This window comes from Mixophyes fleayi (genome assembly GCF_038048845.1).
Source record: "Mixophyes fleayi isolate aMixFle1 chromosome 2 unlocalized genomic scaffold, aMixFle1.hap1 SUPER_2_unloc_6, whole genome shotgun sequence".
Lineage (NCBI taxonomy): Eukaryota > Metazoa > Chordata > Amphibia > Anura > Limnodynastidae > Mixophyes > Mixophyes fleayi.
This window is the reverse complement of record NW_027445883.1, coordinates 335445-349656: the sequence shown is the minus strand read 5'-3', so window position 1 is coordinate 349656 and position 14212 is coordinate 335445. Positions and strand designations below refer to the sequence as shown.

At 34.9% G+C, this 14212-nt stretch overlaps 1 protein-coding gene across 1 annotated transcript in view; it reads right to left on the bottom strand.

The window, feature by feature from the left end:
• The window catches only part of LOC142109663 (Fanconi anemia group J protein homolog), a 197299-nt gene that overhangs the window by 22990 nt on the left and 160097 nt on the right, over positions 1-14212 (bottom strand). Inside the window, exon 16 of the mRNA XM_075193728.1 lies at positions 13235-13356. Coding sequence (XP_075049829.1) covers positions 13235-13356 — 122 coding nt within the window. The remainder of the gene's footprint in view (positions 1-13234; positions 13357-14212) is intronic.

The following is a 14212-nucleotide window of genomic DNA, read 5'->3' as shown; positions in this document are numbered from 1 at the left end:
GTGAAAATAATTAAAATAAAATGTTTTTCCATTTTTGTATCCATGAAATACATTTATCAGGATGTTATTGTCTTCTGTAAATATAAATGCATTTTCACAGTTGCTCTTTATTGCTAATACATGATCTAGCATGCATATACGACCATCATCACTGTCACTTGGCACTTACACCTGCCCTTTAAATAGTGCAAGTGATACGGCTGAAAATCATGTACCTTAGAGATGGACAAAATTTGAATTGGACGTCCTTACTATACAGTCACTAAATGCATACGCCAAGGCCCCACCCCATTCCGCCCTTCAAATCGTAACCAGACTTACGTGCGAACATAAATTGTATTCTTTGGGTTTTAGTTTTGTTTTTCCGGATGCTCAGGATGAAAAAGTGCAAAATATACCATGTAAATGGACTTGTGTTCCTTTCATGAATCAGGTCCACAATGTTCAAAGGTGTGCAGCATTGCTTACAGTTTGAAAGGAGTCTGTTATTTGTCAAATGTGTGTAGCACACACACATATACACATATATAGGCCTTTAAATATAATATGTGGAAACAAGAACTTGGTTGGCAGTTACAGGCCAATTTCCCAATTTTGTTAAATAGAATGAATAAGAGGATATGTGGACATCATAAAAAGTAACATTTATTTATTAAAATAAAATAATCTGTTTAGATATTTTTGCACAGAAAACAAAAACATTATCTAAAATTGTAAAAATAGCATTCACACTTCAAACAAACAAAAATCCAAACCATTTATTTTTAACTGGTTATGTAAATATTTTTAGCGGATTGTCCCTTAGAATTGAACCATGAAATGGTGAATTTGCTTTTACTTACAATGTCTCTGCACATTTTGCCAGTGTGTGTGACATAATGACTTTAATCCAGGGAATAATTTCAAAAGCAGAATGCTTGCTGTGCAGAAAAAACATGCTATGCTCCAGAGGTATTGTTGACCGTTAAAGTATATTATCAGTGAAACCACTTACTCCATTCATTACCTAGCACTCTCACTTATAATCCCTTTGACAGTAAGGGCATGAAAGGCTTATATAATGCTAGAACCATTGCACAATTTGAGAGAGATGTCAACTGTAGTACGTGGCATCTTAGAAAGCTTTACAGTTCGACAAATCATGTAGCACATTCACCCCAGGCCCATCTACTCATCTCAGACTTACAGGCTTTGAGGGATTGTGAACAAGTGACTTGATTAAAAACTAATGCAACCAAAATTTTTACTCTAAAGAGAAAATTCAATCCATGTGCAGTGATGCAGAAGTGAATAATAATAATACATAAAAACCTTGCTTCCCTTGAGGTACAACGCTGTTCCATACGTTCACTGCCATTGCGGTTTAGGTGAACTAGTAAGTGTCACTCAAACTGACAAATCCCCAAGGTGATAGCTTCACTTGTAAAGCCTTCAACATACTTTGACAGTGAAGTAAAATGTAAAGGTCAACACTGCTTGCTAAGGACAAGAAAAAACACAAGTAAATCACACTGGAATGTTTTATGGATTGGAAAAGTAAACTAATGAAGGCAAATTAAAAAAAAAAAATGTAGTACTGCTAAAAGTAGCAATATGGCATGTAGAGTCCATTACTAAATTCTACATAAAAATATGAAATATATGTTTGATGGGTTATTATTCTGGGATGAGGAATCTCCCCTCCATAATTCTATATAAAAATGTTTTGTTTTTTTTTGTTTTTTTTAGAGGACTTAAGGTATTGACACATTTGAAAACAAAGAAACCCAGGTGACTGAATAATATGTAGTGATATTTTTTTCTCCATTTTCTTAGCATGTGGTTTTGCATGCAACTATGCACATGTCCTTAGAGAATATAAAGTTTCTAACTGGAGAAGAATGAGGAAATTCATGTGGTGTAAAAGCTGTTTACAGATACAGTTGTAATTTTTTGTTGCATTGAAGGCCTGTTAGATTTTAGACAAATGCATGAAAAAGCAAGGTAAGATAGCAGGTAAAAAAATGGACATTTCATTGTACCTGGAGGTGTAAGTATATCCATGTATCATAGTGTCAAGTGATGTGAAGGTCAGCAAGCAGTGTAGAAGAGGTATTTGTGACAGGAAAGGGAGCTTATACTGACACTTAATTGGTCACTAGTAAGACCTCACCTAAAGTACTGTGCACAGTTCAGAAGGGACTATGTCCAAAGAATTGGAAGGAGGAAAACTTAAAGTTAATATAAGAAAGGACTTTTTTAATATAAAGAATTATAAAGCCATGGTATAGTCAGTATTCCAGCAGGTGTGGTGGGAATTCCTACAATAAAAGAATTCAAGAATGCATGGGGCAAATACGGGTTTTGTTTAAAAAAATAAATAAAAAAAAATTCCTCCAAACAAAAGGGAGAACACATGAAACTCCTCCATCCCAAAACAAAGGCAAAAAAGAGAAGACTAGGATTGACTTGCAGTTCATTTTCTATCAAACTCTGTGTTCAGTATTTTTCTATCTTGTGCGCTTAAAACAATAGTTTTTCGTTTGCTATTTTAACGGTATGTACATGAAATAATTCTTAACTGAACAAGCCTAAATGCTTCTTGAATGCATGTACATACCATACACTTGTACATGTGTGCTGGTACATTCCGTTTTCTACACAAATACATCTTGTGAATGGAGACGACAGGCAGACTGCGTTAAGAAAACACAGAAGCAAAAACTTCACGTGTATGATGCCACAGGGATCATACTGTTCTGTCTTCTCATGCCTTACAAACAAATCTTAATCATGTATGGAATGTGAGAAAAATCGGGCCATATACACGCTCTTCAAATGACCTAGAAAAAACAACATTATACACAAATCCAGAACATATTGTGGGCAAATGGCAATTAAATTACTTTTGACCACATCAGCATGTATATATTACTTTACAAATCTTTAATATGGGGAGGAGTTAAATCACATCTTTATTTTATGATCCATACACATCAAAAAATTACCATCATTTTGAAATATTTATTGTGCAACACATGTTATGCTGTTTTGATACACAAGCATATAGCTATTTTTATAGGTGTATTCTGCCTTAAACTGTATCAAAACCACATTAGAAAACTGTTAGAGGCATGTAATAAATGTAAATAGATATTTCACACTGAATATAATTCTACAATCTAATTCTTTACTGACTGGGGGCTTCTATGATCTGCTCTTTCATTGATGATTTGCGTTAAGAAGAAGAAAGAAAATAAAACAGTGACAAATGCTTTACTTTTTTCTGATATGTGATCATATTTTAGAGGGGAAAAAAATGCTGCAAAGTATATCGCTGAAGCAAGATAATTTATTTACTCACTAGTTCAGTAACTTGAGATGTGGGACAGACTTTCACAGAAATATTGCGTCATTTTGGCCCCACCCCCGCAACAAAACCCGTCATTTTGTCACATAGGGCGGGGCCAAAATGATGCGATTCACCGCAAATCGCATAATTTTGCCGAGTAAATTGCAGTATGCAGGATACTTGCCTGCTCTCCCGGGAGTCCTGGAGATCTACCCGGATTTCAGGAGTCTCCCGGACATTCCGGGAGAGTTGGCAAGTATGAATTATACACACACACATAGATAGAGATATTTTATATATATTTTTTGCGTTTCACAGGGATTTTTGGACACTGATGAGACTTTTTAAATTTATTCAATCAAAAAGATCTTAAACTTCATAAACACTTTCTGGACTTAATCACAAACGGTATAAAGAAGGAAACAGGCATTATAGAAATGCGTGCCTTAGATATGATTCTATAAGTAGATCTCTAATTTGTAGTGCTTATCACAAAAGTGTGTTCAATCAGTGCAAATCACTTTAAAACGGTTGTGTGTTTATTTTGGCAACAACTTTTCTGTCCGTTTGCGTGTTTCCATGCTACGGCATTTGCTGGCGCTATATAAATAAAAGTTGTTGATGATGATGATCTCTGTCCTAGCAAATAACTAAAGTTACACTTTTGTTTTATGCTGGTTTGCAAACATTGAAACATAATGAAATAGCGAGATGAAATTTGAAGACTAAGAAATGTATTAGTTGGATAAAGTGTAATTGTTATGATGGTGAATTGCATTTGTTTTAGGAATGTCTTATCTACAACTAAAACGTGTATATTAGGCCACACTGGATAAATCTGCTTATTGTTAATTACATTTTTGATATAATTGAAATTAGATGCTTTGTTATAATTTATCTTACGCATATCTATGACATTGATTTTTCCCATATAATTTTTACAGTTGCAATATATTTTTATTGCACTTGCAACACAATTTAATATTTTATATGCAATAGATATCCTGTATCATTACTGAAGATGGCAATATTTATATTATTTTTTATCAAATAATTGTCAGAAGAAACAACCTCTCACAAAAGTGATGGAATACAGCAAAACAGCCACTGCTCATGACCCACCCAAATTTCCACATTTCACCACCATGATCATTAATATCTTCTGCCACCAGTTATAAAGAGGAAATATATATATTAGTGTATAGATGCACTATACAGTTTTAGACCATTAGACACGTGGCAGGTGAAAATGGGTTTGTAGGGATTTGGAGTTAAGGGAACGTCATTTAAAAGTGGTTTACTATCAAATTTTTTGCCTGAGCTGCCAAATCTTTTAATGTATGGACAATTCCATAAGAAGTGGCAAAGAAGATCTTCGGGGTAACAACATGTTGATGTGTGTCAGTTGGATAAACATATCTAAAGGATATATGTGGAGATGTATACTCTGAGGAATATTTACTGTCCTACAAATGATAACAGGGATGTTTTTCCAAGAATATTGGACAGTTCATGATCTCTTTAGTAACTCTGTGAAGTCTAGTTTTTGGGGAAGAAGAGCATATTGCAAAGATGCTGAGGACCAACAGACAAAATACAGAAAAGTCAAGATGCACAGATGGAAAATTTGCTGGAAATTGAGAAAAATAATGAATGCAAGACATAGATAATCAAAACTGAGCATACTGTACATAAGATAGAATAGGTAAGGTATATAACAAAGTGTAGTGCACAGCATGCAAGAGGCATGATATAAGGATGCACAAGATGCGAGCAGACAAAAGGACAGGTGGAGAGAGCCCTGCTCCTGAGAGCTTACAATCTAATAACACCATACCTATAAATATATGTGGGATATGTCCACCCAGCCTGCAACTCCATGTTTAGTGATAGTTTGCATACAGCACAGGCAATATATCACCTTGAGTAGTGAGTACCGTCCTGGAGGATGTATCTCCCAAAAATATATTTAAAAAAATAGAAAACTATTCAAACAAGTGCCAACAAAATAGTGCATGTGTATAACTAAATGTAATTGTAAATACTTGAAGAGCTGAAAATGTACAGGAGAGAACGGGCAGGGATTATAAGATAGAAACAATCAAATATGTCAGAGGTATTAATAGAGTTCACATAGGCAGTATTTGAGAAACAAATCTAGAACTTTAAAGTTGGGAGTGTGGTAAGGAATTACCTTTTTTTTTTTTCTTTGTACCAGAAAATGTAACAGATCCATCAAATAGTCTCCCAGCAGATACGGTGAGGATTCATGCAGCAAAAAATTGAAGAATGCATGGGACAAATAAAGAAGTGGAAGTTGCTCAATCAATTTATAGGCTATAGCAGGTGCTTGAAAGGGTAGGATTATCCTGAAAGGAATAAACACACAGAGAGATCCCTCAGCACACTGCTATAGCCAGCAACAGATCTGCCATTTCTACTGTAGATAAAAATGCAAAAGACTTAGTTGCACCCATTTGCAAATGTATGTTAAAGCCACCCACCACTGCACAGCGCTTTTGCTAATAGGGTGGTCCTAACTCTAAACAATGAGAGTCCCATGTGACAAACATATTGCTATTAGGACTTAGATGTACAATACATTTTTTAAAACAAAAAAAACAAAACACAAAACTCCCCAAAAACACATAAAAAAAGCAGACTAGTTTCAGGCTATGAAATAATTATGACTTCAAAATGCTGGTCTAACTCAGGGTTGTGGATATTTTTTTATTATTATGTAGCCAATATTTTAGCTATTGTTGTATAGCAGCTTGATTATATGTGCTAGTAACAGCATTGTAAGTGCTTAACAAATTTTCATATAATTGCACATGATAATCATAATCTCTGACCCATAGATTACGTTTAAGTGAAAAGCCAAAAAATATAATAGGGATATTTCTGAAAACAAGTAAGTATGTTGAAAAGGTGGAGTTGCCCTGATGTTTATATTTATTGTCTAAACAATTTGGTTACTGGATCAAGAGTTTTTGTAAATGGTCCCCATTGATTTTCCTCCACTGGTAAGAATATCTACTTTATTTTTATGACAGAAAGATGATGCAGCTAAACAGCAAATAGTGCATACAAGCGGTTTGGAAATGAGGTATACAATATATTTCTCATGTGCTACTAGTAGTGCAATGTTCAGCTGTGAACATTTCAGTGTTAATGATCATTATAACAGCACCGAGGCACACTATTATTTCTAATTATACCAGCAATGAAAAGTTTATAAATTATGTGTTTCTGAAAGGATAATATGCTTAATATCGGAGAAAAAACACCTATGACCCTGCTAAGAAATTACATCTAAATGATGACACTGATTATATCAACATTCTATACTGTTGTTTCTAGAGAAACTAATGTATTTTGGAGAAAATCTCATTTCTGAAGACATTCAGGTGAATAAATCAGTAATTCGTTAAGTTCAACCCAGTGTTCCATAAAATACCTCAGCTACTTTTAGTTTTCATAGCTGGCAAACAGATGGGGTATTCTAAGCACAGGTCTGGCGAGAGTTTCCAGAAAAAACAGAATTATTGAAAAAACCCTGAGGAATATGAATGGTAATGGGATTGATGAGACCACTGCACTGTTATATTGATCTACCTTGTTGTCTCTCAATACATCTTTTATCCAGTTGACATGTGCTCCTAAGATCATTGTTGAGCAACATTTGTGTCTATGTCAAGTGTGCATAGGCAAAAATAACCTAATCAAATTATGATATCTTAATAATATATTCCCCATTAATGCCATTTAAGTCCTTCTTTGTCATTTTTATGCAACTCTGTCAATGACCAGAAAAATTGTATATTTAATTATGGTTTAATGCTCAACAGGTCTTCATGTAATGAAATCTTACAATAATTTCTTGTTCAGTAAGCTATATACAACTTATTATAGATAATACATACATAAATATATACAGTATATAAATAATATATAACTACAATATTTAAATTACTTATATTTTTGTTACTAGTGCTTTTTGCAATTTACTATACAAAGAACACTGCTAAAAGTAAATGAGTTGTAGGCCCCAATTATCAGCTAACCTATATATAATTTTACTAATATTAATCAGATTAAATATTTGTTTTGCTCCATGTCCTGGTCCCCGAGTTTATAACATGCAAATTAGCTACCAAGTATTTTTTGATACACTTAATCATTCAGATGCTGCCCTCTAGGGAGGACTTTGGAATTACCTGAACAGCATGGTAACCACATTTCATATCAAACACAATAGCAACTAGTAGTATGGCTATTAAATTTCAGCTTTAGTTTAAAGTGTATGGTTTGCTAGATGTCTTCTTCAAAATAATGCTTTCTTTCTAATAGGAAAATTGGATTGTAAGTAAGGCTAGGATATGGAGATGACATTTACCTTGTTAATAGCCATAAAAAAAGTACTGAAAAGTACCACACTGCTTGATATTCAATAATATATTTAATTAACTTTGAGGTCTAATGCCGCTGAATGTGGCAAGTCAGTATGTAGTGGTTTTTAAAATTATGTTAGATAAGGGAGGAAACCCTTCAACAGAACAGTTAAATCATGACAAATTGTTGCATTAACTTTAAACATGTTTTAAGAGTTTTATTTCAAAGAATAATATCCTAACACCATGTTTTCACTATAGAGACACAGCGAATCAATACTTCAAAAAAAGACACCTTCATGTCTTTGTTACAAACATGGAAATCCAAGCGTCACCTGTTAGAACTTTGTGGCTATTGATGCGAGACCCGCAGAAAACCGCCAGTCTGAAAATCCTGGCGCAGCGAATTCATTCCAGCAATTCAGCAATAAAACAAAAATTGGAAAATGCAGCATGATGGTTTCTGTCATTGCTCACAAATTATATCTGTGGAAACAATCCATGGACTGTGTTCCATATACAATTTCCACACCTGTTCTGCGCTCATTGCTATGGAGGAAATAATAGAACAGCGGCTTGCAAAACAGGTGTGGAAAGCTTTGATGAATGGAGCTCATAGTGTTTCCCTTCAATACTTCAGATTTAAACAATGTTGGTTAGCTGGCAAGAAGGATAGTCTATGAATTGAGTGCAACAGAAAGGGTTTCACAACACATCTAAGCTTTATAACAGGCAAAAAGTAACATGCTAACAAAAGGTTACATAATAAACAACTAAATAAAACTACCGTAGTCCACCTTCTAGAGTAATAGAAAAATAATAGTGTCTTCAGACCTGATAACAGGCTAATCAATTCTTTAACAAAAATAAAGTGAAATAACATTGTATAAATTATGATTGTTGTTAAATCATTTGTAAAAAGTAGAAATGAAGCAAAACGTCCTGAGGAAACTCACCTCAATAGCAAATACAACATTTTCAAGGCAACAAGACTAGTTTCATATCCTCCAGATAAGCCTGATTAATTACAACTTGAACTAAATAAGTCACACTTGGCTACAACATTTTCCTACCACTATTTTCAGGTCCCAGAGGATGGGCAGAGGAAATCCTGGTCACAGCCAAACCAGTCACATTATTTGGCTCTGCAATATATTTTCCTGCTCATAAACCAGGTTTAAGAATATCCAACATTATCTGACATTCTGAAGTTCTCATATGATTACACTATATCAAGAATATTTGTAAAACAATTAAATTGTATTGTAACAACACATAATAACCACCTGCAATTTTAATACATATGTACTTAAATTTGAAAAGTGACACCACGAAGAGAACTCAGGGAACCCACTAAGTACATGCATAGATTTTCCGCAAGGTGCCCTCAAAGCTGGGGTCTTTCTTTCAACTGGGTATCTCAGGAAAACATTACTTATAATGCAGTGGGGGAGTCTTGTGAACACGTAAATTCTTCACTGGCACAGGAAAAAAAATATCTGGATGTTAGGGAGAGAGAGTCTCCCAGGAAGTGGAAGTTGTAAGGGCTATAAAAACCTGCATTTAAGAAATATAGACAGACCAAGGAAAAGAGAATAAAAAACATATATAAAGTGAGTTAGTGAGACTACACACAAAAAAAATGTGCTAAAGGGAGAAAAAAAAATTGCAGTCGATACAAAAGTGTGACAAATGGTTTACTTGAGTTTGCAAAATTAAAAGTTGACAAATCAATCAGTCCAGGGGGTAAATGTTTTAAGCAGCCGATTAAGAAAATCGCAGATATTCGGCGACTTTGCAGGGGAAATTTAAAACAACAATGGCTTTCAAGGCAAAACTTTAAATTTAAATATTTTAAGGAGCTTTTCTTTAATAATTTATTTTCAAATTTGATTATTTGGTATTCAGTAATATTACTGTCTATCATTTACTGTACCGCATGATTTATATTAAATAATACTTATTTTACTTTAAAAAGATGCCCAGTGTATTGGTTTCAATAATTGTACTTATTCTAATAAATGTTGCATTTTTATATTTAAGCAAGTCTCAACCCAATTTAGGAAGGAAGAAGTGTTTGTGACATCTAGTGCTTGCCACATACTGTTAGGTACAGCAGCTGAGCCAAAATGGCCAGATCTGCACACAATTTGGCTACATGCATGAATCACATGGGATACTAGCATGGCTGTTATCCATTGACCACTAACAAGCAGATTAAGAGCATAATCCAGCAAGACCTATCAAACTGATAAAATAGCAGCTCAGCACAGGAAACGGTTATGGAAAAAGCAATGTTCAATGTTTCATATAAATGTACGGCTATTAACTCATACATTCAGAAAGGCCATTACTTTCAATTAAAATAAGTTAAATACTCTGATTAAACACAATATTTAACCCAAATCACAAAATACTAGACTTTATTACATACATATAGCATTATTATTTCAGGTCATAGCTATTTATTGTAAGATCTATCCAGTTTCATGGAACATACAAATAAAATCATTGAGTTTTGTTGGGAGCGTCATGAACAGTTATTCGCGTCACATACTGAGCGACATTTTTAAAAAGCAAAAACAAACTGGCCAGACGGAATAACTGCAACAATAAATTTCTTTTTTTTTTAAGTCTGTTGAACTCACCATAACCATTGCATTAGTGTTACATTATTGTTTTTAAATGTCTACAAAACACTAACATTTTAATATTACGATACGATCCATGAAGATAAAATTCATAGTCTAGTGTAAACCTTACATTAAAAATTAAGTGTTATCTCTACACTCCATTACAGACCACTGAAGCTGTTCCACATCTTTAGGACAGTGTCCTGACAGGATCTGACACAGGTAAAACAACTGAAGTTGTAATCAGTTGAGTTAATGTGACATCACTGTTCTTACCCCTATGCATGAATCGCCCATCCACACACTGCATTTGTGAAAAGTAAGGTTGCCAGGCTGTCAATCACCTCTATCTGCTCTGTTTAAGAATAACTCCCTCCAGACATGACAACCTGCTGAAGAGGAGTGAATAAGAGCATAGTGGACATATTTAGTAACAAACAAACAGCTGTTCCATGTATACTATCCAGCTCAGTAATACACTGCCTTATATAGAAAAACAGACACTTATTTTGCTTTTTAAATTGCATATGCACATTTCTTTTTAAATAAATAATTTCTTGGTAACATTTCTACAGCATAATTTGCATACTGTTGGGAAAATAAGACAATTCCAGCTATAGATATGCTAGCCAACATTTTTCTTTAATAATTGTGGCTTGATAGGTAGAGAACCAGCACAAAACTACAGCATATATATTACGCTGCCTGTCACTTGGCACCATTTTGATCACGTCTATTTTTAGACAGATGGAAACTTCCTTTTCTTCCTTTAATCAGACACACCGGGTGAAACAACTAATCATGTCAGAATAAAATCAGTCTTCAGACATGATAAATAAATGACAAACACAACAGCATAATAAAATATAAATATGCAATGGGAGACCTGAAGTCAATTACCTGTAGCACAACAACTTTTGAGGTTACCTGAGGACTTGTGGTATTAAAAAAAAAAAAAAAGTTAGGACATTTCTATAAGTGGAATTTGTGATTTTCTGAAACTAAAATACTGCAGGAATTATAGGAGTAAAATGTGTTTTGAACAATCCGAAATACCTCTGATATTTCACCAGCTAACTGAAAACTCAAGGCACTAGGAAAAAAATTTTAGACACTGGACAGAATTGATTGCTTTCCTTATTGGGTATAAAAGTAAAAACAGCGATCAGATATGTTTAAATGTGTTTCACACTGTGTAAGCAGGCCTAGAGGTACAGTGGGTGATGTAATAGTAGAAGAAAAACACAAGGAAAGAGGGCTCTGTTCGAGAGCGCACACCCTAAAGGAAAGGGGTAGACACAAATAGGGTGGTATCGATTGGAAGAGTGAGGGTGTAAAGCCAAGACTAGGGATTTAGGCTGATAGACTTGAATAATGAAATGAGATTTAAGGGCATGCTGAAGCCTTGGAGAGTAAAGACTAATCTCATAGGGCATGGGAGATTGTTCCAAAGCTGGGGAGTAGCCTGGTGGAAGACCTGTAGGCAGGAGTGAGACAGTGGCGGATCCAGGGGGGGAGGGATCGGGGCAATCTAGCGGGGGCTTGCTGCTGACGGCTGAATGCTATGTGCAGGTCCGCTGGGCAGTGACAGTGTGCTGCCTGGCTGCTCTGATTGTGTTTTAAACACAATCAGAGCAGCCGGGCAGCACACTCTCCCTGCCTGTCACTGCCGAGCGGACCTGCACATAGTGTGCAGCCGCCGTCAGCCTCAGAAGTCAGAAAGGGGGCGGGGCCTAAATCGCGCCCCCCTAGATCGCCAGGGGTACAACCACTTTCTAGATCCGCCCCTGGAGTGAGGAGTTTAAATTTAATTCAGAAGGCCACGGGAAGCCAATGTAGCAACCAGGAAATCCGAGCTGAGGTCAAGATTATCAATCAGCCCTTCAGCACAAAGTAATGGACACTCCCTAGTTTGATGTGAAGGTCTACAGGTTTGGGTTAGAAAAAAAAAAGATACTGTACATTTTAGTTTATGTTTTTTATCCTCTTTTTTTTGATCATTTAATTACATTTCATCAACAGACTTATTTTTGTATAGACATAATGTGTGTACTACAGCATTATCATTGTTTACCCTGAAGTATCAACTTACAGGTGTAATGATATAAAATCTGTAATAAAAATGTGTACATAATAAAGTGACCAATTAGTGTATACCACCTGTCCTGATATCTCTCCTCACCTTTGCCAGCCATATATTGCAGACAAACCCAAATGCTACCCATATATTGCAAATAGAATCTCCCATTGCAAACCACAACACACAATAGGACCCCTGTAAAACTAATACCATTGTGCCAATATCAATTATACCAACTTTAGTTTGAACCTCACTGCCTTTTCAAGATAACTCCAGCAGTATAATGTATATCCCCCAGCTAGTGCCACTCATCTACTAACAAGTTCAACACTTACTAAGCTCTAACTGTACAAAGGATATTGATAGTCATTTTGTCTTACGTCATCTTTTTCCCCAGATGATCCTCTGAGCTCATTGGTCTTCTAAATACTTACATATCTAACAATGTATATTGCTATTTTTTTGTGTTTAACAAGTTGTCAGTTTTACACATGCCTTTTTATGTTTTGGAATACTATTGTTGTTAGTAAAGTTTTATGCAGTTATTTGATATTTCTGTGTTTCACTTTTCTCACTGGTATTGACTGATATTTCCACTGCAATATGAATATTACAATATATGTTTGCACTGTTTTTGTTATGTCTGATTTCCTGGAATCTCACTAATAGTCATCAAACCTCTGCCAAATTATTAAATATAACCTTTGATTAAAAAAAATATATATAATATATAATCTATATATAATCAAAATAATGCAAGTGCTTTTATTTGTAGTTCAAATTAAATCAAACTTACTTGTAGATCCTTTACATTTGGAAAAGGAATTCCTACTGTAATAACAGCTCGGGCATTGTCATCAGAGAAGTCCAGCCCTTCACTAACTTTGCCTCTGCAAACAGCAATCAGGAGCGCACCATCTGAAACACAAACAAGCAAAAAGTTGTCCATTGTTAAATAATATTCAACCTTTAAAACAAAGGAGAGGAGCATGTGTACCTAAAAAGTCTGAGGGTGCAAGACCATTCAGAAAATGTATAATTAATTGCTGAACCCTCCTCCATCACCTGACTGTGCAATTATGTCCCATGCAAGCCAGTTGTTTGGCCCAAAAGCCAAATTCCAGATCTACTCAATGTTCCACCTTGTCATATTTTGCCAAAAATAGAGATAGCTATGGGAATCCGAATCTTAGTATTGTGGCCACAACAACTCTTAAGATGATTTGCATTGTATTGGTATTAAAAAGAAACATAAGAGAACATTTAGAACCTATCGCCCAGTCCATCTGTCCTCTAATTCCCTATGCTCTCTCCTCCTTATAACACAGCTCATCATCCTGACAATTAACTTAACTAATACATAGTGAATAACATGCTATATAAATTAATTAAAAAAAACCCCAGCAAATTCCAGCCTGGTGACAGTATCTCGGTTCGTGGTTTCAAAAACATATCCGGTTGTGTTTGAAGAGTTCAGCTGATGTGTCAATTTTGTTTAAAAATACAGGAGCCTAAGCTCTCACACCACCCTCCCTTCCTTATTCACTATAACAGAAGTAGGAAGACTGTCAGAGCTTTGTTATTTCTTATTGCTTAGCAATGCAGAAAAGGTGTCGCATTAGGTTTTCTTTTACCAAATGCCACAGAAAAATTAATAAAAATATTTGAAGATATAGGAGAATATAATTGTACAAATCCTGAGTCACCATGTTATTTTTTTAATCACCTAAACTAATAAGCATAATGAATTTGCACCAGCTAGTTAGCTTTTAAC